Source organism: Pseudophryne corroboree, chromosome 8 (assembly GCF_028390025.1).
Source record: "Pseudophryne corroboree isolate aPseCor3 chromosome 8, aPseCor3.hap2, whole genome shotgun sequence".
Taxonomy (NCBI): Eukaryota; Metazoa; Chordata; class Amphibia; order Anura; family Myobatrachidae; genus Pseudophryne; species Pseudophryne corroboree.
In genome coordinates, this window is record NC_086451.1 from 411,623,508 (window position 1) to 411,650,588 (window position 27,081).

The window sequence follows — 27,081 nt, forward strand, 5'->3', positions numbered from 1 at the left end:
GCTGCACTGTGACATTGTGTGCAGCACCCTGCTCCTGTCCCTGTGCAGGAGCCGGCACTTCACTTATACTGGTCCCCGAGTGCAGCCGCATCTCCAGGATCCCAAGTGACGAAAAGGAGGTCCGGGCCGCAAGGCCACACACCTTATCCATGAGGCCATGCCCCCTTTTTGCCAGCGCACGGACCTCCCGCATAGGGTGTAATTTCTACCAGTGACGCCTCTGGCGTACACTAAACAATTATCTGGCCAGTCTAACCAGCGCATCGCCCACATAATTGTACTGTGTATGCGCAAACTGATCCGGAAATACTGATCATCCAGCACGTCCGTCTGATGCAATATTTTGAAGTGTCATGCCAACCGAATCGGCCTGTGTATACACAACCGCGGCCGATGGATGGACATTTCCCCGGAGGGACGGGGAAAGATCTTCTCCCCAGGTGAAGAACCCAGATATTGTGTGGCCATACACCGTGACATATCTCACAGTGTATACCTATGATATCTGAGGGGTGTGAGGCTGTCAGGCAGTATCCCTGACCGTGTATGACCAATTTAAGACATAACAATTCTGCACGTTTATTTTTCCACTCTTTTTCTACCTTGTTTTCCCCGTGTTATTATTAGCTCTGCTTTCTTTTATTTATTTGAAAGATTGTTCTATGCGGTCTGAAATGGACGTCTCTTCTGCACCGCGTCTTATTGACGGGTTTCAGTGAACAGAAAGTGTTTGCATACAAAACCAACGTTGTATGCTTTGCCATAATTACCGTTTCTTCTAATAAGTTAGTGATAATTTTGTTAAACATTGGAAAAAAAAAAGTTGTGCACTCCATAATGATATTAAATTAAAGTGCTACGAAATTAATAACAAAATAAACTAAATATTGTAATTATATATCCCCAAATGATTATAAAATATGATCTTAAAAAATAATAATCTCATTCTTTACGGTGCTGTAATAATTACTGGTGGATAATTATTGGTGGATTAATGCTGCCAGTCATTATTATTATTATATATCATTTATAAAAGGTTCCACAATACCGTACAAAGTAAATCAGACAAACACCAAGTTACAGTACTAACGGACACAAACAATTTTAAGACTTATCGGGCCAAATGTAGTAGAGAGTTTCAAAAAGTGAGATATTTGGTAAAGTTTTGCAGGTTTTTTTAAAGTGGCAATCATTTACACAGCAAGATCAACCTGGTTTTGCAGTGTAAATGATTGACCCTTTAAAAAGAAAAACGGAAAAACCTTACCAAATCTCTCACTTTCTGAAACTCTCACTCTATTACATTTGGCCCCTCATATGTAAATAATTATAGCAATCAATCATATAATTAAGTAGAGAAAACAATGGGGAGGATGCCCTGATTGCAAGACCCTATATTCCATTCTATTCAGGGATTTTTCTTTTTTACATTTTCTATTCCTATGCATTCATAGCATGTAACCGCACTTTAAAAAAAAAAAAAAGATTAATTACCTACCAGTAAATCCTTTTCTTGCAGTCCATAGCGGATGCTGGGGTCCACATTAGTACCATGGGGTATAGACATGTCCACTAGGAGCCACTGGCATTTTAAGAGTTTGAGGGTGTGGGCTGGCTCCTCCCTCTGTGCCCCTCCTACCAGACTCAGTCTTGAAACTGTGCCCGAGGAGACGGACCTCTTTGAGAGAAGGCTTATACACAGATAGTGGCGAGATTCATACCAGCTCACACAACAAGGCAAACCAAGCTAACTAGCTTGAAACTCAGCAACAGCTGAAACATTACTAAACCAAGTAACAAGGCAGTACTTAACTAAGAACAAAGTCGTAATGAATCAGATAACCACTGCAGGATAACGAAGTGCTGGGCGGGCGCCCAGCATCCCCTACGGTCTACGAGAAAAGGATTTACCGGTAGGTAATTAAAATCCTATTTTCTCTTACGTCATAGAGGACGCTGGGGTCCACATTAGTACCATGGGGATGTACCAAAGTTCCCAGAACGGGAGGGAGAGCGCGGAGGCTCCTGCAGAACTGAATGACCAAACTTTAGGTCCTCAGGAGGCCAAAGTATCGAACTTGTAGAACTTCGCAAACGCGTTCGACCCCGACCAAGTAGCCGCTCGGAAAAGCTGTAAAGCCGAGACACCACGGGCAGCCACCCAGGAAGAACCCACCTTACGAGTAGAGTGGGCCTTAACAGATTTTGGACACGGCAATACGGACGTAGAATACGCATGCTGGATAGTGAACCTGATCCAGTGAGAGATCGTCTGCTTAGAAGCAGGACACCCAATTTTCTTGGGATCATACAGGACAAACAGAGTCCGATTTTCTGTGACGAGCAGTCCTCCTCACATAGATTTTCAGAGCCCTTACAATATCCGAGGACTTTGACGTAATTGAGGAGTCAGTAGCAACTGGCACCACAATAGGTTGGTTGACACAACCTTAGGAAGAAACTGCTGACGTGCCCGGAGCTCAGCTCTATCTTCATGGAAGATCAAGTAGGGGCTCTTATAAGACAAAGCCCCCAACTCTGACACACGTCTAGCAGAAGCTAAGGCCAACAAAGTGACAGCCTTCCACGTGAGCAACTTGACCTCAACCTCCGGTAGAGGCTCGAACCAATCCGATTGGAGGACTTGTAACACCACGTTAAGATCCCAGGGTGCCGTAGGTGGCACAAAGGGAGGCTGGATGTGCAGAACCCTTTTCAAGAAAGTCTGAACCTCAGGGATGGAAGCCAGTTGTTTTTGGAAGAAAATGGATAGGGCCAAAATCTGGACCTTTACGGATCACAACCTCAGGCCCATATCCACACCTGCTTGCAGGAAGAGGAGAATCTTCCCAGTTGAAACTCCACCGTAGGAAACTTCTTGGATTCACACCAAGAGACATACTTTTTCCAAATGCGATGGTAATGTTTAGACCAGGCTTTTTCAACCAGTGTGCCGTGGCACACTAGTGTGCCGCGACCAGTTGCAAGGTGTGCCGCGGAGCCAGTGCCACTTCCTGCACTTTCAGAGTGAACTGTTGACCCGGGCTCTTCTTAGAGGATCAGTTGTGCTTTGGCCTTGACCTTTGCCTTAAAGATGCGGCGGTGTGATATCATAGGTCACGGCCGCCGTGTATCACCACCCAGCCCACCCGCCTGCATACACATCTTTAGTTCCTGCATGCACACACAGCTTTCCTTGCCGACCCACATCCACACCTGCCCGACCGCCCGCTGCTCAGTATTCGCAACACTCCACTATGTACAACCCCCACCACTGAGGGACAGGGAGGAGGACAGCTGACAGGTAGGGGCTAATATTTGTTATTTTATTTCTCCTGTGGGGAACAATAGGATTTCAATAGGATTTATGTGGGGAGAATAAGGATTTATGGGGGTACAATGTGAATAATTCATGTGGGGAGCAATAGAATTTATGTGGAGAGCAACATGATTTATGTGGGGAGCAATATTATTTTTTTTTTCTGTGTAAGCCAATGTATGTGTGGAATTTTTTTTTTTTAATGTGAGGGCCAATGTGTGTTTTCTGTTTTCTGTGGGGAACCGATGGTGTGCCTTGGGAATTTTAAAATATTGTTTGGTGTGCCGAGTGTAAAAAAAGGTTGAAAATCACTGGTTTAGACGTTACTCCTTTCCTAGCCTGTATCAGGTTAGGAATAACCTTGTTCAGAATGCCCTTCCGAGCTAATAGCTGGCGTTCAACTTCCATGCCTTCCTTGGAAGGTTTCCCCCTGAGTGACTGCGCCACAGCCCCGAGAGACTTGCATCCGTGGTTAGAGGATTCAGTCCTGAATCCCGAACCTGCGGCCCTCCAGGAGGTGAGGTATTTGCAGCCACCAGAGGAGTGAAATCTTGGTATTCGGTGACAGACGTATTCTCTGGTGCATGTGTAGAGGAGATCCCGACCACTTGTCTAGGAGATCCAGTTGGAAGGACCGAGCATGAAATCTCCGTACTGTAGAGCCTCGTAAGAGGCAACCATCTTCCCCGGAAGGCGAATGCACTGATAAACCGATACCCGGGCTGGCTTCAGGACATCCCGGACCATTGTTTGAATCACCAACGCTTTCTCCTCTGGCAGAAACACCCTCTGCACTTCCGTGTTGAGGATCATTCCCAGAAAAGACAATCTCCTTGTCGGCTCCAAATGTGATTTTGGAAGGTTCAGGATCCAACCGTGTTCCCTGAGCAGATGAGTCGTGAGAACAATGGACTGCAACAACGTCTCCCTGGACGATGCCTTTATCAGCAGATCGTCCAGATATGGGATTATGTTCACCACCTGTCTGCGGAGGAGAACCATCATTTCTGCCATCACCATGGTGAACACCCACGGTGCTGTGGAGAGGCCGAATGGCAGCGCCTGAAATTGATAGTGACTGTCTAACAGTGCAAATCTGAGATAAGCCCGGTGCGGCAGCCAAATCGGAATGTGGAGGTATGCATCCTTGATATCCAGGGATACCAGAAACTCTCCCTGCTCCAGACCTGAGATCACTGCCCTGAGAGACTCCATTTTGAATTTGAACATCCTCAGGTGAGGAAACCAAAAAATAGAAATGTGCTGGTTTCTGTCTAGTGCGCATAAAAAAGGTGCAGCCTTAATCAAATTTCCACCATAAAGGCGTCTCCCACACCGCCAAAGACTATAGAATGCAACATAAAAATTTGGTGAAAACAATAAATGGCGCTCCTCTAAGATGGATATTGCAAGTATGGTCACAAATTCATATAAAGAGAGTGTATTTCAACGGTATACATTCCTGTAGGGCACTTGTATCCTCAGCATATAAGAAATCCACCGCACTCTGCCAGGTATTCTCCCTCTTGATTAATTCTCTCTCAGAATCAACATGGAATAGATTCTATTCCATGTTGATTCTGAGAGAGAACTAATCAAGAGGGAGAATACCTGGCAGAGTGCGGTGGATTTCTTATATGCTGAAATACACTCTCTTTATATGAATTTGTGACCATACTTGCAATATCCATCTTAGAGGAGCGCCATTTATTATCCTCAGGTGAGGGTTCAGCGATTTCAAGTTCAAAATTGGTCTGACCGAACCATCCGGTTTCGGTACCACGAAAAGGTTTGAATAATAACCCTTGTTTTGCATATGAGGTGGAACTGGAATAATGACCTGGGACTTTTCCAATTTTAGGATGGCATCCTGTAGGATAGCCCTGTCTGTCAACAAGGCTGGCAAGTCTGATTTGAAGAATCTGTGAGGCGGGAGTTCTTGAAACTCCAGTCTGTACCCCTGGGACACAATATCCTGTACCCAGGGATCCAGGCCGGACGACACACAGACGTGTCTGAAACGTCTGAGTCTCGCACCCATGAACCCGTCCTCCAGGCTTTGCGGTCCACCGTCATGTTGAGGATTTTGAGGAACCAGAAGCAGGTTTCTGGTCCTGGGAGACTGCGGGAGCAGGCTTTTTGGATTTTGCACGACCACCTCTAAAGAAGGTGGTTGGAGGCTTGGACTTTTTTGCCCTAGTGGCCCGAAAGGACTGTGATGCAGCTGAAGAAAATGGTTTCTGCGTAGGAGGCGTAGCAGAGGGAAGGAAAGGTGACTTACCCGTGGTTTCCGTGGAAATGCACGCATCCAATGCTTCCCCAAATAGAGCCTGACCTGTGAAGGGTAGGTTCTCCACACCTCCTGGATTCCGCGTCTGCAGACCATTGGCGTAGCCAGAGTCCCATGAGAGCCGATACCGACATGGAAGATATCCGCGCAGTCAGCGTACCCAGGTCCTTCATGGATTCCACCATGAACCCCGCAGAATCCTGCATGTTACGTTTAAACAATTCAATGTCACTTCTATCCATTGTATCCAAATCCTCTTGTAATGTGCCTGACCACTTTACTATGGTTTTAGAAATCCATGCACAGGCAATAGTGGGCCTTAACGCCACTTCTGAAGCAATGTATATGGATTTGAGCGTAGTGACAATCTTACGATCAGCCAGTTCTTTTAACGTGGTAGATCCAGGGACAGGTAAAACCACCTTTTTAGACAGTCTGGAGACAGATGCGTCAACTATGAGTGGGTTTTCCCATTTTCTCATATCCTCCTCAGGGAAGGGAAAAGCAACCAGAACCCTTTTTTGGGATCTGGAATTTTTTCTCCGGGTTCTCCCAGGATTTTTCAAATAATAAGAATTTACTTACCGATAATTCTATTTCTCGTAGTCCGTAGTGGATGCTGGGAACTCCGTAAGGACCATGGGGAATAGCGGCTCCGCAGGAGACTGGGCACAAAAGTAAAAGCTTTCTGACTAGCTGGTGTGCACTGGCTCCTCCCCCTATGACCCTCCTCCAAGCCTCAGTTAGGATACTGTGCCCGGACGAGCGTACATAATAAGGAAGGATCTTGAATCCCGGGTAAGACTCATACCAGCCACACCAATCACACCGTACAACTTGTAATCTGAACCCAGTTAACAGTATGATAAACGTAGGAGCCTCTGAAAAGATGGCTCACAACAATAAACAACCCGATTTTTGTAACAATAACTATATACAAGTATTGCAGACAATCCGCACTTGGGATGGGCGCCCAGCATCCACTACGGACTACGAGAAATAGAATTATCGGTAAGTAAATTCTTATTTTCTCTGACGTCCTAGTGGATGCTGGGAACTCCGTAAGGACCATGGGGATTATACCAAAGCTCCCAAACGGGCGGGAGAGTGCGGATGACTCTGCAGCACCGAATGAGAGAACTCCAGGTCCTCCTCAGCCAGGGTATCAAATTTGTAAAATTTAGCAAACGTGTTTGCCCCTGACCAAGTAGCTGCTCGGCAAAGTTGTAAAGCCGAGACCCCTCGGGCAGCCGCCCAAGATGAGCCCACCTTCCTTGTGGAATGGGCTTTTACAGATTTTGGCTGTGGCAGGCCTGCCACAGAATGTGCAAGCTGAATTGTACTACAAATCCAACGAGCAATCGTCTGCTTAGAAGCAGGAGCACCCAGCTTGTTGGGTGCATACAGGATAAACAGCGAGTCAGATTTTCTGACTCCAGCCGTCCTGGAAACATATATTTTCAGGGCCCTGACTACGTCCAGCAACTTGGAGTCCTCCAAGTCCCTAGTAGCCGCAGGCACCACAATAGGCTGGTTCATGTGAAACGCTGAAACCACCTTAGGGAGAAATTGAGGGCGAGTCCTCAGTTCTGCCCTATCTGAATGAAAAATTAGGTAAGGGCTTTTATATGACAAAGCCGCCAATTCTGAGACACGCCTGGCTGAAGCCAGGGCTAACAGCATGACCACTTTCCAAGTGAGATATTTCAATTCCACAGTGGTGAGTGGTTCAAACCAATGTGATTTTAGGAGACTCAACACTACATTGAGATCCCAAGGTGCCACTGGAGGCACAAAAGGAGGCTGTATATGCAGTACCCCTTTGACAAACGTCTGAACTTCAGGCACTGAAGCCAGTTCTTTTTGGAAGAAGATCGACAGGGCCGAAATATGAACCTTAATGGACCCTAATTTTAGGCCCATAGATAGTCCTGTTTGCAGGAAATGCAGGAAACGACCCAGTTGAAATTCCTCTGTAGGGGCCTTCTTGGCCTCACACCACGCAACATATTTTCGCCAAATGCGGTGATAATGTTTTGCGGTTACATCCTTCCTGGCCTTGACCAGGATAGGGATGACTTCATCTGGAATGCCTTTTTCCTTCAGGATCCGGCGTTCAACCTCCATGCCGTCAAACGCAGCCGCGGTAAGTCTTGGAACAGACAAGGTCCCTGCTGGAGCAGGTCCTTCCTTAGAGGTAGAGGCCACGGGTCCTCTGTGAGCATCTCTTGAAGTTCCGGGTACCAAGTCCTTCTTGGCCAATCCGGAGCCACGAGTATAGTTCTTACTCCTCTCCGTCTTATAATTCTCAATACCTTGGGTATGAGAGGCAGAGGAGGGAACACATACACTGACTGGTACACCCACGGTGTTACCAGAGCGTCCACAGCTATTGCCTGAGGGTCCCTTGACCTGGCGCAATACCGGTCTAGTTTTTTGTTGAGGCGGGACGCCATCATGTCCACCTTTGGTTTTTCCCAACGGTTTACAATCATGTGGAAGACTTCTGGATGAAGTCCCCACTCTCCCGGGTGGAGGTCGTGCCTGCTGAGGAAGTCTGCTTCCCAGTTGTCCACTCCCGGAATGAACACTGCTGACAGTGCTATCACATGATTTTCCGCCCAGCGAAGAATCCTTGCAGCTTCTGCCATTGCCCTCCTGCTTCTTGTGCCGCCCTGTCTGTTTACGTGGGCGACTGCCGTGATGTTGTCCGATTGGATCAATACCGACTGACCCTGAAGCAGAGGCCTTGCTTGGCTTAGGGCATTGTAAATGGCCCTTAGTTCCAGGATATTTATGTGAAGAGACGTTTCCATGCTTGACCACAAGCCCTGGAAATTTCTTCCCTGTGTGACTGCTCCCCAGCCTCTCAGGCTGGCATCCGTGGTCACCAGAATCCAGTCCTGAATGCCGAATCTGCGGCCCTCTAGAAGATGAGCACTCTGCAACCACCACAGGAGAGACACCCTTGTCCTTGGAGATAGGGTTATCCGCTGATGCATCTGAAGATGCGATCCGGACCATTTGTCCAGCAGATCCCACTGAAAAGTTCTTGCATGGAATCTTCCGAATGGAATCGCTTCGTAAGAAGCCACCATCTTTCCCAGGACCCTTGTGCATTGATGCACTGACACTTGTCCTGGTTTCAGGAGGTTCCTGACTAGCTCGGATAACTCCCTGGCCTTCTCCTCCGGGAGAAACACCTTTTTCTGGACTGTGTCCAGAATCATCCCTAGGAACAGTAGACGTGTTGTTGGAATCAGCTGCGATTTTGGAATATTTAGAATCCACCCGTGCTGACGTAGCACTACCTGAGATAGTGCTACTCCGACCTCTAACTGTTCCCTGGACCTTGCCCTTATCAGGAGATCGTCCAAGTAAGGGATAATTAAGACGCCTTTTCTTCGAAGAAGAATCATCATTTCGGCCATTACCTTGGTAAAGACCCGTGGTGCCGTGGAGAATCCAAACGGCAGCGTCTGAAACTGATAATGACAGTTTTGTACCACAAACCTGAGGTACCCTTGGTGAGAAGGGTAGATTGGGACATGGAGATAAGCATCTTTGATGTCCAGAGACACCATATAGTCCCCTTCTTCCAGGTTCGCTATCACTGCTCTGAGTGACTCCATCTTGAATTTGAACCTTTTTATGTAAGTGTTCAATGATTTCAGATTTAAAATTGGTCTCACCGAGCCGTCCGGCTTCGGTACCACAAACAGCGTGGAGTAATGCCCCTTTCCCTGTTGTAGGAGGGGTACCTTGATTATCACCTGCTGGGAATACAGCTTGTGAATAGCTTCCAATACTGCCTCCCTGTCGGAGGGAGACGTTGGTAGAGCAGACTTCAGGAACCGGCGAGGGGGAGGAGTCTCGAATTCCAATTTGTACCCCTGTGATACTACCTGCAGGATCCAGGGGTCCACTTGCGAGTGAGCCCACTGCGCGTTGAAATTTTTGAGACGGGCCCCCACCGTGCCTGAGTCCGCTTGTAAAGCCCCAGCGTCATGCTTAAGACTTGGCAGAAGCAGGGGAGGGCTTCTGATCCTGGGAAGAGGCTGCCTGCTGCAGTCTTTTTCCCCTTCCTCTGCCCCGGGGCAGAAATGAGTGGCCTTTTGCCCGCTTGCCCTTATGGGGACGAAAGGACTGAGTTTGAAAAGACGGTGTCTTTTTCTGCTGAGAGGTGACCTGGGGTAAAAAGGTGGATTTCCCAGCCGTCGCCGTGGCCACCAGGTCTGACAGACCTACCCCAAATAACTCCTCCCCTTTATACGGCAAAACTTCCATATGCCGTTTGGAATCCGCATCACCTGACCACTGTCGTGTCCATAAACTTCTTCTGGCAGAAATGGACAACGCACTTACTCTTGATGCCAGGGTGCAAATATCCCTCTGTGCATCTCGCATATATAGTAATGCATCCTTTAAATGCTCTATAGTCAATAATATACTGTCCCTATCCAGGGTATCAATATTTTCAGTCAGGGAATCCGACCAAGCCACTCCAGCGCTGCACATCCAGGCTGAGGCAATTGCTGGTCGTAGTATAACACCAGTATGTGTGTATATACCTTTTAGGATATTTTCCAGCTTTCTATCAGCTGGTTCCTTGAGGGCGGCCGTATCAGGAGACGGTAACGCCACTTGTTTTGATAAGCGTGTGAGCGCCTTATCTACCCTAGGGGGTGTTTCCCAACGCGCCCTGACCTCTGGCGGGAAAGGGTATAATGCCAATAATTTATTAGAAATCAGCAGTTTTTTATCGGGGGAAACCCACGCTTTGTCACACACCTCATTTAATTCATCTGATTCAGGAAAAACTATGGGTAGTTTTTTCACACCCCACATAATACCCCTTTTTGTGGTACTTGTAGTATCAGAAATGTTCAAAGCCTCCTTCATTGCCGTGATCATGTAACGTGTGGCCCTACTGGACATTACGTTTGTCTCGTCACCGTCGACACTAGAGTCAGTATCCGTGTCTGGGTCTGTGTCGACCATCTGAGGTAACGGGCGCTTTAGAGCCCCTGACGGTGTTTGAGACGCCTGGACAGGCACTAACTGATTTGCCGGCTGTCTCATGTCGTCAACAGTTTTTTGCAAAGTGCTGACACTGTCACGTAATTCCTTCCATACTACCATCCAGTCAGGTGTCGACTCCCTAGGGGGTGACATCACTATTACAGGCAATTGCTCCGCCTCCACATCATTTTCCTCCTCATACATGTCGACACAATCGTACCGACACACAGCACACACACAGGGAATGCTCTGATAGAGGACAGGACCCCACGAGCCCTTTGGGGAGACAGAGGGAGAGTTTGCCAGCACACACCAGAGCGCTATATATATGCAGGGATAACCTTATATAAGTGTTTCTCCCTTCTATAGCTGCTGTATATGTATTTTCTGCCAATTAGTGCCCCCCCTCTCTTGTTTTACCCTGATTCTGTAGCAGGACTGCAGGGGAGAGTCAGGGAGCCGTCCTTCCAGCGGAGCTGTGAGGGAAAATGGCGCTTGTGTGCTGAGGAGATAGGCTCCGCCCCCTTTTCGGCGGCCTTTTCTCCCGCTTTTTTTAGGAAAACTGGCAGGGGTTAAATGCATCCATATAGCCCAAGAGCTAAATGTGATGCATTTCTTTAGCCATATAAGGTTTAAAACATGTTTTATTGCGTCTCAGGGCGCTCCCCCCCAGCGCCCTGCACCCTCAGTGACCGGAGTGTGAAGTGTGCTGAGAGCAATGGCGCACAGCTGCAGTGCTGTGCGCTACCTTATTGAAGACAGGAACGTCTTCTGCCGCCGATTTCTCCGGACCTCTTCGCTCTTCTGGCTCTGTAAGGGGGCCGGCAGCGCGGCTCCGGGACCCATCCAGGCTGAACCTGTGATCGTCCCTCTGGAGCTAATGTCCAGTAGCCAAGAAGCCCAATCCACTCTGCATGCAGGTGAGTTCGCTTCTTCTCCCCTTAGTCCCACGATGCAGTGAGCCTGTTGCCAGCAGGTCTCACTGAAAATAAAAAACCTATTTAAAACTTTTACTCTAAGCAGCTCTGGAGAGCTACCTAGCATGCACCCTTCTCGGCCGGGCACAAAAATCTAACTGAGGCTTGGAGGAGGGTCATAGGGGGAGGAGCCAGTGCACACCAGCTAGTCAGAAAGCTTTTACTTTTGTGCCCAGTCTCCTGCGGAGCCGCTATTCCCCATGGTCCTTACGGAGTTCCCAGCATCCACTAGGACGTCAGAGAAATAGCTTTTAATTCTTTAGATGCAGGGAAGGTTAGCGAGGCTTTCTTATTGTCAGTGAAGTAAGCCTCCTCAACCTGCTCAGGTGGCGTGTCAGTAATGTTTAACACATCTCTAATGGCCTCAATCATGAGCTGCACCCCCTTTGCAAGGGATGCCGCCACCCTCAGCACATCCCCATCACCGTCTGCTGTATCAGAGTGGGTATCTGTGTCATCTTGCAAAATTTGGGCAAGTGCACGTTTCTGTGGGAACATGCTAGGGGATGTTGCAGGAATAGGAAGAGAATCTGACCAAACTGCCATAGATTTCTTTAACACCTGAGTTTCAGTCTCCGTATTTGCTACCCTAGTAGAGATCTGAGAGATCATTCCCTTAATAGAGGTCAACCACCCAGGCTCAATAATAGGGATCTGAGACAAGGCATTACATTCCTGTGTACATGGAATGGATTCCTCCTGAGAGGAAACATCCTCTGCAGCATATGACACAAAGTCCTTAGACATGGCTACGGGAGATACCAAACACCCACCCACACAGAGAAATGTCAGACACAGTCCCCCGTCCCCCCCCCAAGTATGCCACAGACACACAGAGATTGGAGCCAACCCACTCACAGCGCTTTCTGAGGTAGAAATAATACAACTACCTGGCGTTGACTGTGTACCTTAATAGACTACACAGTATTTACACACTACAACCCCCTGCCTGGTACAGCACAGGCTAGCTGGAGTTGCTTGGAAGGACAGCTCTCTCTGTCAGCGTCTCTGTATAGGAACTGCAGGCAGGAAAATGGCGCTGAACGCTGCTGGGTCCGCTTGGAGTAGCTCCGCCCCCTGAACATGACGCTGCTTCCCGCTCTTCACTTTCTTTATACTGGCCTGAGGATTATTGCTGGCAGCGTTACCGAGGTCCCTGACAGCCATGTGACCAGTGTAGGGTATAGGCGCTGGCTCAGGGTGCCCCTCACAACGCCACACTATGTACCGCTGAGCTTCCGGAGCGCAGTTAGTACTGCGCTCCCACCCTGCTGCCGACATCTTCACATTGGCTTCCCGTTTGCTTGGGGGACCGGTGACTCACTCGCCACTGGTATCCTCTGGCTCTGTAAGGGGGTGGCGGCATGCTGCGGGAGTGAGCGGTCGCCTGGGGCGGCTAACGATCCTCACCCTCAGGAGCTCAGTGTCCTGTCAGATAGTGGCTCGAACCCCTCACGTGGAAACTACTCCCCCCACCACCACCCCTTAGACCCACAAAGCAGGGAGGCTGTTCCCAGCAGCCTCCCTGTACCTAACTAACTCTTAGAAATATAATAAAACTAAAGAAGCTCTAGGAGCTCCCCTAGCTGTGACCGGCTCCTGCGAGCACATTTTCTAAACGGAGTCTGGTAGGAGGGGCATAGAGGGAGGAGCCAGCCCACACCATTAAACTCTTAAAGTGCTAGTGACCAGTCTATACCCCATGGTACTAATGTGGACCCCAGCATCCTCTAGGACGTAAGAGAAAAGCTCATTGATCTCTACTTTATTTTTATTTCCAGGAGCTTCTCCCATTCATAACAATGGCAGCCTGCATGTAGGGTTCAAGTGCCTGAAATGAATGCACCAAGCTCTGTGTTACTTTGCTTTATGAATGTATCCACAAGTGTGCATATCAACCCGCGTGTATGCCGCATGTGAACCACATATCAAACTCACGGGTGGAATAAAATGCTGAGCAATTTGCGCAGACTGCCCCGGAGCAGTAGGGCGAACGCACTCCATACCAGTATCTTCTTACACTTTTCCTATCACAACAACAGAGACCATGAACATTTCCTACCGTATTAAACAGTATTGTGTGCGTCATCGGGCAGGACGGTGAGGTTTATGTGAATTGTCACACGTCGTTTACAAGAATGTTAAAATCAGGTAAAGGAGTCTTTAGGTGTATACACACTGGGCGATTTTGAGCTCAACGTAGCTCACTTTTGGCGTTTATTCGCTACTTTGAGCTCAAAATCTCCTAGTGTGTATGGCCGGGCGATGAGCGTTGATGCGCGCTCCCGCATCATTGATGGCCACTGTCCGTCGACCTGTTTTACCAGCCGAGTGAACCACTTTCCACGGTCTCCTACTGTGGAAAGTGGTTCACCTCCGTGAAAATCGCTTGGCCGGGTGAAAATCGCTCAGTGTGTATGCACTGTGCGATTTTCACATCATCACTCAGCATACACGCTGGGCAAAAACACCCGGTGTGTACACACCTTCATACTTGCAACTGTGCAGTTGATACTGGGCTACTTTCATATATAACTCTACAGAGGCAAATCAATTAGCAGGTTTGGTGAAACTTGGTGTCTAATGCAACATGGTTTATCCGCCAAAACAAACCTAGCATGTTTTTGCATATAGACCCGAGAGGTGCAAACAAATACTAATATCAGTCCTTCCCGTGGCGTACAAGCATACGTCTGAATGCACAAAGACAGAGGCGCCCACTTGGGGCACTCTCAGACACTGTAAAACCATCTGGTGTGACTTTATATGCTACCAACAGTTGCACCATTGAAACTTGCTCCGGCATGCTCCGTACCAGTGTTTAGGGATTTTGCACACGCACAGCAGCAAACCCCCCACTCCACCCTCCCCTCCCCACAAACACTTAAATCAGTGAACACTGACTGCCAGTATGTGCACTGTATATGTGCAGTATGTACACTGCGTATGTGACTCAGAACCAGGCCATATGAGCGCAACAATAGTGGACAATTTCACGCTTAACTGAATCTTCCCCCAAGTCTGTGTCTGCCTCTCCTCGGCTCATTGCCATATAGGGAGTAGGATTTAAAAACAAAAAGCGCTAGACACTCTTCATTAGGATGCTGTTACTATAGACTCATATAGCCATACTGGAAGTATCTTACCTGCATCTGCATAGGAGCAGCATTCATGGGTTTTCCCGGCACCCCAGGTGTTTTCACAACTGTACTAGAGTAAACATTTGGGTCTTGGGGCCCGGAAGCAGTTGCAGGGCCTGTGAACAGCAGAGATGGTGAGAGACTGCTTTAGGCATTTCAAATATAACGGGAGCTTTAAATATCAGATAACTTTATTGCATGATCGTCTTTCATCAATCGTACAGTATAGAAGTAATCTGAGGATATAGGCTACTGATGTTGGTTATCCTCACCTGAACTCTTCACTAAAACGGACGCTTGCTGCTGCATTAGTGTTGAAAGTTGGGTTGCTTGGCTGACACTCCCTCCTTGCACCTTTGTCATATCGCCGTGAGACACAGGCATTGGCTGGACCAGCACCTGACCAGGTGAATGTCCATGCAGGGGTGCTTGGGTGGGCACCGGCTGCCCCTGTCCACTGATCAACACTGAAGACGAAGTCTGACTGCTGTACTGCGCGCCAAGAGCTGGGGATGTCTGTGCGCCACCTTGTGGCTGCTGGGATTGCAACATCAGTCCCTGCTGCATCTAGATGACAAGAGAGATCAGTGGTAAGTTTTAGCCATCTTGCAAAAGGCTTCTCCAAGGGAGTAGCTGTGCAGAAAGCAAATTGAGAGAAAGGAAGAAGCACTTTTATAAAACAAATTCTATGGGGTACATTTACTAAGCAGTGAGAAGAGCGAAGAAGTGAGCCAGTGGAGAAGTTGCCCATGGCAACCAATCAGCTCTGAAGTAACATCTATAATTTGCATACTATAAAATCATACAGAGCTGCCGATTGGTTGATGGGGAAATTTCTCCACTGGCTCACTTCTCCGCTCTTATCACTGCTTAGTAAATGTTCCCCGAAGTCTGGTGCCACTTCACCTTACTATACTGTTCTCACCTGTTGGTATCTCTCCAATAGCTGCTTTTGCTGTGGCAGAGTACTGGATAACGCCAAAGCCTGGAATTGGCTGGGGGTCATCTGGAACGTACGCTGCTGTTCGGTTGTTAGGTGGAGGGATTGCACAGAGGTCTGGGGTTTCATGGCCGCCTGAGCCTGAAACTGCACTTGGAACGAATGCGCTTGGGAATCTGAAGAGGGTGGGGTGGCCTGCATAGAAACAGGGCCCCCTGTCCGAATCTCCGGCTGGGTGGTGCCCAGCTGTACCTGGAGCTGAACGTGTTGCTGAGGGGATGATAGGGTTTGTGGGATATCGGAGGCTAGTGGCTGGTGAGGCTGAAAAGACGTCTGTACCTGAGGCTGAGAAGGAGGACGTAGAGGGTGCTGGGAAGAACCATGAGGGGAGGAGGAGATTTGGTTCTGGATGACAAAAAGATTTTGCATCTGAGGAGTACAGGAGCGGGAAAGTGGCTCGGAAGGAGGACGAGGGACACTCTGAGGTTGGGATGGAGGCCGAGAATGAGGGCGAGATGGTGGCCGAGACAGAGGCTGTGGCTGAGAAGGAGGACGCGACTGGTGGGGGGACTGCATCTGCGAGTGGTGGGAAGCAGAAGCCTGCAGTTGTGGGCTGGGGGGGTGAGGTAGTGTGTGGGAAGGTGAGGCTCCTGGAAGCTTCTGTTGTCCGGTGGGAATCTAGAGGAGAAAAGAAGAGAGATCAGACAACCATGACTGACAATGTGATATGGTGAGCATCAGGTGCATCACATAAGACGCCCTATTACCCAAACACTCTGCGTGACGCAAACTGCATTCACTTATACAACTTATGACCATACTGATCAGATTCTCAGACTAATTTCCTAAACTTATGTAAACTGCTGCTTCATCCTGACATAGACGTTACACGAGAGACTAGAATACCAACGCTACAGTCTAGCACACAATAACTAACAGGTCTAAGCTGCAGGTTAGACATGCGTCTTCCTCTACATAATATACTTTTTCTGCTGGCATTATAAAAGAGCCACTAATGTAAAATACAAGTTGATAAAGCTACTTCCAATTTAGGATAATGTGTGTTTATTTTTAGGAGCTTTTTGGAATTAAAGGAATGGGGCTAAATGTAATAGCCGGCGAGAAACAGGAAGTGCGGGATTTCATGCGAGTCTTGCCGGATTTTTAAAGCGGCAAATCGTTTACATGGCAAAACCAACCTGGTTTTGCTGTGTAAATGACTGGCGCTTTAAAATTCCGTCCAGACTACTTGCACAAAATACCGCACTCTCTGCTTCTCGGCGGCTATTACATTTCGCCTATTGTATATTATTATATATCTGGATAATATCGTCAGGATTTTATACTCCAGATTCCAAGGTCTTTCCCCTTGATAACCAAACCAAAGTTCCAATGGCCAATCACTAGCTAGCTGGAGGCAGCAATGCTGTCTGGACTTCCATTACTATTTGCAGTACATATAAAGTACATTGGGCTCAATTCAATTTGATGACAGTTGATTAGCGCTGGGAATTAGCTCCCGGCGCTATTTAATACAACGCAGTGATAAATCGGAGAATGCCCATTCCCCCGAACTAAACAGGAGGGGTCGATTCAATTCACCAACAGTTGAATAGCGCCGGGAGTTAGCTCCCGGGGCTTTTCAATACAGCGCCAAGTGACACTAATTGTTGGGAATTCTCCTCACCCCCGGAGGATGAGAGAGGAAATCCGACAAAAGTGCTGCCGCGCAGCCGGCGCGAGGCTGATTCTGCCGGGAATCAGCATCGCGGCAGGGAGTTAAGTCGGAGAATGCTCGTTCTCCCGACAATTCAACCTGTTAAGTCCGCGAGAACGGGCCTTTGCCGACTTAACTTGAGCTGAATTGAATAGCGATAGGAGCTAACTCCCGGCGCTATTCAACTGTTGCTGAATTGAATCGACCCCAGGGTGTTTTGTTGGGAGAACGGGCATTCTCAGACTTAAGTGCCCAGCACGATACTGTTTCCGCCGCATTAAGGGCCGAAATCAGCATTGCGCCGGCACTTTTGTTGGATTTTTTTTCACCCTCCGGGGGTGTGAGACGAAATCCCATCGTTGGGTGTCACATGGCGCTGTACTGAATAGCACCGGGAGCTAATTCCCGGGGCTATTTAATGCTCAATGAATTTAATCATGCCCTTTGCGTTCGAGAAGAAGTAAAATGACCGTTTGCTAATTGGGAACAGGTTACGCCTGTAGTCGAACACTGCAAGCTTGTAATGATTACTGACTGGACAATAGGATGACATCAGTGCGTCAAAAGATACTGGTTTTCATACTGGATCAACTTGTATTTTGTCATTCGTGGTCCTCGGACAAGCGAGATCTATATTTCTTATACCAAGTACATGACATTGTTCCTCCCATCAGCACAACAACACACAGGATATAGGAAGAGAATCAGCATTTTACAAGAACACTGAAGCGGAGTGTGCAAGGGAAGAGGGGATAGGATCAGGTGGGAATTAACCAGAGTACAGCAGCAGCGATTGGGGGAAAAGGAATTAGTAACAGTACAAAACGTTGTGCAAGCAACAGCCACCGGAAGAGAAGTAGGGAGCCCTACGTGCTGGCCGCTATGGGTGTTGTGTGCTATTTTCCTATGCCGTTTAGATTTATCAGTGCGGAGTTTATCTACGGTGTTGTAATTCCCCAAACCATGATGGCAATCCTTCTCATTCAGCAGGCAAATAAGACATGTCAAGGAGTCTGTGCTGTTTTCTAAAGCAATTTAACATTACCATTAAACCAGAATATATTTCTGAATGACCGTATAGCAGGGACCTTCTGAATGCAGCTTGGTACTACGGCCTGATATCTTATAACTGCAGCGCTATCCTCTTCTGTACTTGTAGAACGTTCTCTAAATCAGGCACAATGCTGAGGCTAGGCCTTATATTATAGTAATAATCATGATCATAAATATCATTCACTATTTATACATAACAGGCAATTATCACATTCTTCAAAGGTGGTCAATAGAAATAAAGGTAGCAGAGAGAACTGTATAATTAAACAAGAGCCCAATGCTTTTAAAACCAACTCAAGTTGGAAATGTTAGAAAATATTATCCTCATGTTTATCAGGACCCCGGCTAAGTTACTAGCTGCGGCACTGCACAGGGTGGGCAGAGTAATAAAGTGGAGTAGAGAAACTTTGCCACCACAGGTTACGGGAAAGAAGATTAGAAGGGAGCCAGAGGAAGGATTCAGGTGAAAGCAGACTTGAGTGTGAGGCAGTGGCTACCTGGCAGGACATAGCCTGCTGAGACTGGCTGGCAGGGAAATGAGGTAAGTGTCCTTTGGATTCCGGTGTTGTGGCATGGTTCTGGGACAGGTCACGGTTGGGTTGGGCTGTGGAGCCGGCACTGCTGCTCACTATGACGGAGGCGGGCACGCTACTGCTGCTGACGGTGCTGCTGCTGAAAGTGCTGCCAGAGGCGGCTATGCTGTAGATTGGCATTAGGAGTTGTGGGGCCACAGAGGTTTGGACCAGGCTGTTTTCCTGCTGCGATTTCAATGCGGCTTCGTAAAATTGCTGCTGCTGCTCCTTCTGCAATGGCCAACACCGGCAATCTTCTGTTAAACACTCATTCACACAAAACTACATTTATTCATGTCTTATGATTGGGGACAGCAGCATAGAACTCACATCAGTATACGTGTATATACTTTATACAGAAACAGCGGCATAAATCACAGTATATAAATCCAGTTATCCAATGCATACTATGAATGTCCCTTTGTTCATAGATTTTATTTCTCCCTGTGGAGTTCTCTGTTGCGGCCACTAGAGGGAGACATTCAATGAGATGGTGCTTCACATCTGGTGGTGATAATGACAAGTCTCTAGTATTGACTCATATAGAGAATGGTAATTAGTGTCTTCCCTTTTGCTGTCCTCCTGTGCACTCTTTTGTAAGGTCTATTACCTGTATCCCGTTCTGTACTATAGCTGTGAGCTTTTAGACCTTGACAAGGCATGCACTCTACTCTGGAACAGTAATAGGTTTACAAATTCAATACTCTATTGCAGGCATTCCCAACCACGGTCCTCAAGGCACACCAACAGTGCAGGTTTTAGTGATATCCAGGCTTCAGCACAGGTGACTTAATTAGTAGCTCAGTTATTTTGATTTAACCATCTGTGCTGAAGCCTGGATATCACTAAAACCTGCACTGTTAGGGGGATATTCAATTTGGTCCGAAGAGACATCGGGAGTAAAAACCCCCGATGTTTCTTCAGGTGCTGCAGTCGGGCTATTTAAGTTGCTCGGCCAGTAAAACCTGCTTTTTCATCCGTAAACACACAGGTTCAGTGAAACCTGTGTGTTTTCGGGTGAAATAGCCCCGTTTTCGGATGAAAACAGGGCTGTTATCGGGCATTTTGCTTCGCCTGCTGGAGGCAGGTGAAGCAAAACCCCCGATAAGCCGCGTCACGCGCCGGCTTATCAGGACCAATTAAATAGCCCCCGGCGGCGATACTCATCACCCGGCATCCTTGGGACAAATTGAATAACCCCCTTAGTGTGCCTCGAGGACCGTGGTTGGGAATGCCTGCTCTATTGTATCAGATACACCGTTAACACTGACATACAGTATGTGGGGTGTAGTATGGTATGCCGGCGGCCAGGCTCCCGGCGACCAGCATACCGGCGCCAGGAGCCCGACCGCCGGCATACCAACAGCGTGGCGAGCGCAAATGAGCCCCTTGCGGGCTCGCTGCGCTCGCCACGCTGCAGTCACGGTGGCGCGCCATGCTATTTTATTCTCCCTCCAGGGGGGTCGTGGACCCCCACGAGGGAGAAAAAAAAAAGGGGCGGTATGTTGGCTGTCGAAATTCCGGCGCCGGTATACTGTGCGCCGGGATCCCGACAGTCGGCATACTGAAGACCACCCCAGTATGTGTAACACCTTTGGTTGGCTACACTAGTTGGCATTTACATCCTTTTCTGAGACTTTGACTAAATAGACTAAATCATCTTTTTGGCACCCGCATTACTTAGCAAAGCCTTCACATCACAACAGAGTTTTTTTTTTTTTTTTTTATTTCTCTGGCCCTTGGATACGACATGGTTTTGAAAACACTTATCTAGTGATTTGTGTCACATCAGAGGAGGAAGTCATGATTTTGCTGACAAGTACAAAGGTAAGCAAGAAACCAAACAAAATGTATGTAGCACAAGCTGTAGGGGGCGTGCACAGACGAAGCCAATATGCCTGACGAAACACGCAAAGGCTACTAAGGCTGCCTTGATGTTGGTGTGCCATTTCATCATATGAAGTAGAGCAGGGGTTCTCAACCAGTCCTCAGGAGCCACCAACAGGTCATGTTTTGTGGATTCCTGCAATCATGCACAGGTGAGTATATCTATGTAGCTGGGTCAGTAATTACCCCACCTGCTTCCACAGACAGTAAATCCTCAAACCATGACATGCTGGGGAAAACGTGAGGGTTGAGGTTGTTGGGAGCTAGTACATGTCCGTGCATTACTATACATATGCTAAATGCCCCTGATTCAACCGCGTTATAAGACGGGAGGTGTATTCCTGCACAGTACATCAGTACCGGGGACTAGCTGAATCATTTCCATACTCAGACATCCAGGGAATGACCGTTTTTAGCACAATCCGCGCTCAATATAGTGTTTTTATGAATAGTGTATACCAGGTGGTCTTCAATTTGCCGGCTGTCGGGATCCCGGCGCACAGTATACCGCGTCGGAATCCCGACAGCCGACATACCGACACTTTCTCCCTCTTGAGGGTCCACGACCCCTCTGAAGGGAGGCCGTGCCCGCAGCGTGGCGAGCCCGCAAGGGGCTCATTTGCGCTCCTCACACTGTCGGTATGCTGGCGGTCGGGATCCCAGTGCCGGTATGCTGGTCGCCGGGAGCCCAGCCGCTGGCATACCATAGTACACCCGTGTATACCCAGTGTAGTTGTCTGAAGTTAGTGTATCATAGTACATTCACTATTTGATCTAACTTACTCTGAAGGGAGTAGCACTTTAACAATAAAGCAATTGATTAGGTGTAAGGATGGACATAATGTAAATTATAAAGTATAGTACTTCAAATTTATATTGTGTCCATCCTTACACCTTATCAAAGAGTGAATGTACTATGAGACACTAACTTTAGACAACACCACTGGGTATACACTATGGGATAGGATACGGTCCTTAGGGCGACAGTCATTAGGTCGACCACGACACAAGTTTTTCGACAATTTTTTAAACTTTTACGCACTTTACAATCCACGTGGACCACGATTGGGAACAGTAACCTGTGCAGAGCGCAGCGGAGCTAGGCACCTTGCACTACTTGGGGCTCCCGGTCACTTATGAAGAAAACAACACAAAAAAAACACACAAAAACACCCACACAAAAAACTCATGTCAACCCGATGACCATGTCGACCTTTTCCAGGTGTCGACCTAGTGCCTGTCGACCAATTATCCTATTCCATACACTAAACATAAAACCACTGAGCGCGGATTGTGCTAAAAAGAGTCTATTCTTATTGGGAGGGCCGGATTCCCCTCCATACTTACCACTGCTACTATAGTGCATAATCCAAGTAGGTGAGCGCACACCACCCTCACTGTGTTACAGCCAGGGAACAATGCCACTGGTAATACACCCTACTTTGGGATCTATTGGCCTGATTTATTTGTGTGTACCACCACTTTATACAATGAGCTCTTCGTATGCTCTACTAGAATGTATAGATAGAACTTGATATTTCTAAAAACCTAACACACTACATAAGTCTTACATGGTAATTCAATTAGCAGTATGTGGTTTGTAGAAAATCAATTTGTGTTGCCCCCACATCCAGCATATAATGGATTTGTGTACTAGATCATCTACATTTATAAAGGTGAACACTTTACTCCTATGGCTATATACAAGTATGTGGAAAAGTACAGTATACAATTTTGATATATCTGTACAATATATACACAAACTAATCTATTAACTGATGGTGAAAACCCCCTTTAATACTCTGTAGGTATAACACACCAGCAATAATGCAGCTAGCATTCCCACTCCATCATGTAATCTAGAATTATGACCTATCCCATGCTCTAGCAGTTGCAAGGTACTGTAGCATTACTCTCCATCCAGTACTCCAGCAGTAGCAGGGTAGTATGACCTTCCGCCCTATACCCCAGCAGTAGCAGGGTAGTATGACCTTCTATACTTCACGCTAGCAGTAGCAGGGTAGTATGACCTTCCACCCTATACTCCAGCAGTAGCAGGGTAGTTTGACCTTCCACCCTATACCCCAGCAGTAGCAGGGTAGTATGACCTTCTATACTTTATGCTAATAGTAGCAGGGTAGTATGATCTCCACCCTGTATTATAGTGGTAGCACACTAGAATAACTTTCTTTACTGTACTCTATAGTTAGCATGATGTACTAGAGCGGCAGCAGAGTAGTAGGACCTTTTATACTGCCCTTAACCTTTATATCTCTGGAGGCAACACACACTAGCAGTAACACAGCTAGCTTGTGCTCTTGTAGTATTACCTCCATCCAGTACTCTATCATTAGCATGGTAGTATGACCTTCCAGCATGTACTATAGTGGTAGCAGAGAATTGCCTTTTATACGGGTGGTCTTCAGTATGCAGACTGTCGGGATACCGGCGCACACTATACCGGCACTGGAATCCCGACAGCCGACATACCGACACTTTTTCTCCCTCGTGGGGGTCCACGACCCCCCTGGAGGGAGAAAAAAATAGCGTGCTTAGCGCGCCACCGTGCCTGCAGCGTGGCGAGCGCAGCGAGCCCACAAGGGGCTCATTTGCACTCGCCGCGCTGTTGGTATGCCGGCGGCCGGGCTCCCGGCGCCGGTATGCTGGTCGCCGGGAGCCCGGCCGCCGGCATACCATACTACACCCTTTTATACTGTACTGTACTCTAGCAGTAGCAGGGTTGGATGGCTTTCTATATGGTGCTTTAGCGGTAGCAGGGTAGAGTTAGGCCAGTAGTATGACCTTCCACCCTGTACACTAGCAGTGGCAGGGTAGTATGACCTTCCCCCCCTATACTCTAGCAGTAGCAGGGTAGTATGATCTGCCACCCTGTACTCCAGCAGCAGCAGGGTAGTATGACCTTCTATACTGTACTCTAGAGGGCAGTATGCCCTTCAGTAGCAGGGTAATATGACCTTCTATTTGAAACTCTAGCGGAAGCATGACATTCTATACTGTACTCCAGTACTAGTTGGGTAGTATGACCTTCTATCCAGCATTCAAGCAGTAGCAGGGTAATATGACCTTACACCCTGTCCGCTCGCAGTAGCACGGTAGTATGACCTTGTATACTGACCTCTAGCAGTAGCACAGTAGTGGGACCTTCAACCCTGTACTCTAGCAGTAGCAGGATAGTATGACCTTGCATAATGTATTACAGGTTGAGTATCCCTTATCCAAAATGCTTGGGACCAGAGGTATTTTAGATATCGGAGTTTTCCGTATTTTGGAATAATTGCATACCATAATGAGATATCATGGTGATGGGACCCAAGTCTAAGTACAGAATGCATTTATGGTTCATATACACCTTATACACACAGCCTGAAGGTCATTTTAGCCAATATTTTTAACAACTTTGTGCATTAAACAAAGTGTGTGTACATTCACACAATTCATTTATGTTTCATATACACCTTATACACAGCCTGAAGGTCATTTAATACAATATTTTTAATTATTTTGTGTATTAAACAAGGTTTGAGTACATTGAGCCATCAGAAAACAAAGGTTTCACTATCTCAGTCTCACAAAAAAATTCTGTATTTCGGAATATTCCGTATTTCGGAATATTTGGATATGGGATACTCAACCTGTGTAGCAGTAGCAGGGTAGTATGACCTTCTATAATATATTCTACCAGTTGCAAGGTAGTATGACCTTAAATACTACACTCTAGCAGTAGCAGGGTATTAGGACCACCTATACTGTACTCTAGGCATGACAAGTTAATGCTTTGAAGACAATACGCTATCAATGACAAGCCTAGTTTCTAGGTAATGTTTGCAACATAAATTAGGGGAAGAGATGGCATTTCTGGGTAGACAGATAAGTAAATCTAGAGAGAGACTTACCTGCTGGAGGAACATCTGCATGGACTCTGCACTTATGATATTTCCTGCTTGGCTAAGTATAATTTTGTCTGGACTGGGAGCGTGACTGGGCCTGGACATTGCCTGCTGAGGGAGTGGAGGGGCTAAAGGCTGCTGCTGTTGCTGTACATTCAACTGGAGATGGGCTTGTCCTTGTGATGGCTGCTGTGTAGTTTGGACGGTCAATATGGAGGTCTGCTCTGTGTTAGGCATTAGGCTGGCCCCTTGCTGCGCAATCCCTGGACTCTGGCTGCTCCCTGCTGAGGCCTGTTGGATGCTTACTGCTTGACCAACACCGTCAGGTGAGTTAAACATGGCCACCTGGTTAGGCAAGGTCACTCCTTGTATGACCGTTTGCCCTGCATGGGTCAAAGATGTTGTTACTGAAGGCTGACTTTGGGTGCTCAGACTGCTTGCCAGAGAAACTGGCATCTGGAACAATGTTGGCTGACCAACCTGTCCCGTCTGCAACTGTATGGGCCCGGACAATATATGAGCTGTGCCATGTGCATTCTGAGACGTGAGGACCTGCCCCAAGTTCAGCTGGCTTGCAAGGTTCTGTATTTGGGCAGGCAGGGCCTGATTTAGAAGCTGGCCTCCTGGACCTTGACTGGTAATAATGTGTCCGCTGGGGTGGGAAGCAGTTAAGATCTGGCCACCCATGTTGGCCTGCAGTGCAGAAAGCTGCTGGACGGTTGATCCTCCAGGCAAGAGGAACTGGTTCTGGCCCTGAAGCATAGCCTGGGCATGCTGGGCCGGGATAACAATGCTGTTGCCTTGGTTAAGTAGCTGGACGCTCATGGGCTTCCCCAGTCCATGCTGCTGTGGGGGAGGCTGTTTGAACATATTAGCAGTGAGGCCCTGGGAAAAGCCAGAGAGGACCACATTCTGGCCAGGCTTGCCAGTCATAAACGTCAGGTTCTGCTGAGCTTTCTGGTGCTGCTGAAGTGCTGCCTCTGCCTGAATGGTGAGCGTAGTATTGTTGGAGGCAAATGGTTTGGGGGAGATCTGGAACAGCTTCTGCTGGAGTACGCCGGCAGGTTTGGGTTGTATTGGGGTTGGAGTCCGCTGAATGATAACTGGGCTGTTCAGGCTGGAAGTAACCGTTAGGGATTGAGTACACTGTGCTGCCGATACACTGCCAAACATAGAGTTGCCATTCAGCGTTGTGGCCACTGTGGGAATTTTGTTCTGTAGGACCAACCCAGCATTCTGTGGCGACACCCCACTTGATGTTAGTGTGACCTGCTGCTGCTCTGGGGTGGCCCCTGCCAGGTAGCTGCCCACTGGCAGATTGGCTACCTGTGTTGGCTGTACTTGCTTGGCAATAATCTGTTGTGTAGGCTGGTTGATGGCCATGACTTGCTGTCCCACCACTTGTATCTGCCCGATGCCCAATGCACCCCCAGGGCTGCCATTGGGCAATCCCGGGAGGTTGGAGATTGGCTGAATTGTAACATTGCCAAGGCCAACTTGTTGGATAAAGGGCTGCACACTGATCGCCTTGTTGACCACATCAGACTGTTGAACTAGTGCTTGGTGTGTCAGCACTGCTGGCTGCTGAAGTCCAATGAGGTCTGCCCCTCCTGAAAATATCTGGGGGGTACCATCTGGAGCAGCCGGCACCACCGGTTGCAGATTAGAGAGTTGGAAGGAACCCAAGTCCAGTTCCGCCTCAGCTTCAAGAGTCTGTTCTGTGATGTTGGCCTCCTGCAGGCTCTGCTGTAAAATATCACATGGCTGGTCAGAGTTGGCAAGGCTGGCGCCAGCCCCTGATGGAGATCCAAGGATGTCATCTGCCAAAAAGTCCAAGTCTACGCCACCGGGAGGGGGGTTTGTTTCTGTAGTTAAATGGTTCCCCGGAGTTTCCTGAACATGAAGCTAAAAATATGAAGAGATTATCAGTACAAGATTTTTCTCTCTTTTTTTTTTTTTAAAACACCAAAAGTTTTACTATTGTTTGCTAAATATGATCTCTGTAATCACACAAACATCTGGACTATGGACAGCCATCAAAATAACGGAGGAACAGTCACACACAACTGCACATTAAACAGTCATCTAAACAGACAACAGAAAAACTAAACACATATTTACATCTCCTGGAACAAAGCTCAACAGTTTCTGATGCCTTGCTTACTTGCACGAAGCTGGCCGTCAGTTGGGCTAGGACTTTTTGTTGTTATTGGAGTATTAAATCAGCTCTCCCACCCAGGCAAAAAGATTTTATGG

General features: G+C 47.8%; 1 protein-coding gene across 10 annotated transcripts in view; it reads right to left on the reverse strand.

Annotated features, from left to right (window-relative positions):
- The window catches only part of BICRA (BRD4 interacting chromatin remodeling complex associated protein), a 132,341-nt gene that overhangs the window by 7,896 nt on the left and 97,364 nt on the right, over positions 1-27,081 (reverse strand). For 9 of the 10 annotated variants that reach the window (XM_063937861.1, XM_063937859.1, XM_063937858.1 and 6 more), the window contains 5 exons: positions 24,832-26,730; positions 18,956-19,261; positions 15,674-16,366; positions 15,021-15,315; positions 14,755-14,864 (listed from right to left, as the gene is read on the reverse strand). In XM_063937861.1, the coding sequence (XP_063793931.1) occupies positions 14,755-14,864; positions 15,021-15,315; positions 15,674-16,366; positions 18,956-19,261; positions 24,832-26,730 (3,303 nt within the window). The remainder of the gene's footprint in view (positions 1-14,754; positions 14,865-15,020; positions 15,316-15,673; positions 16,367-18,955; positions 19,262-24,831; positions 26,731-27,081) is intronic. The other variant, XM_063937862.1, reaches the window with a different exon arrangement.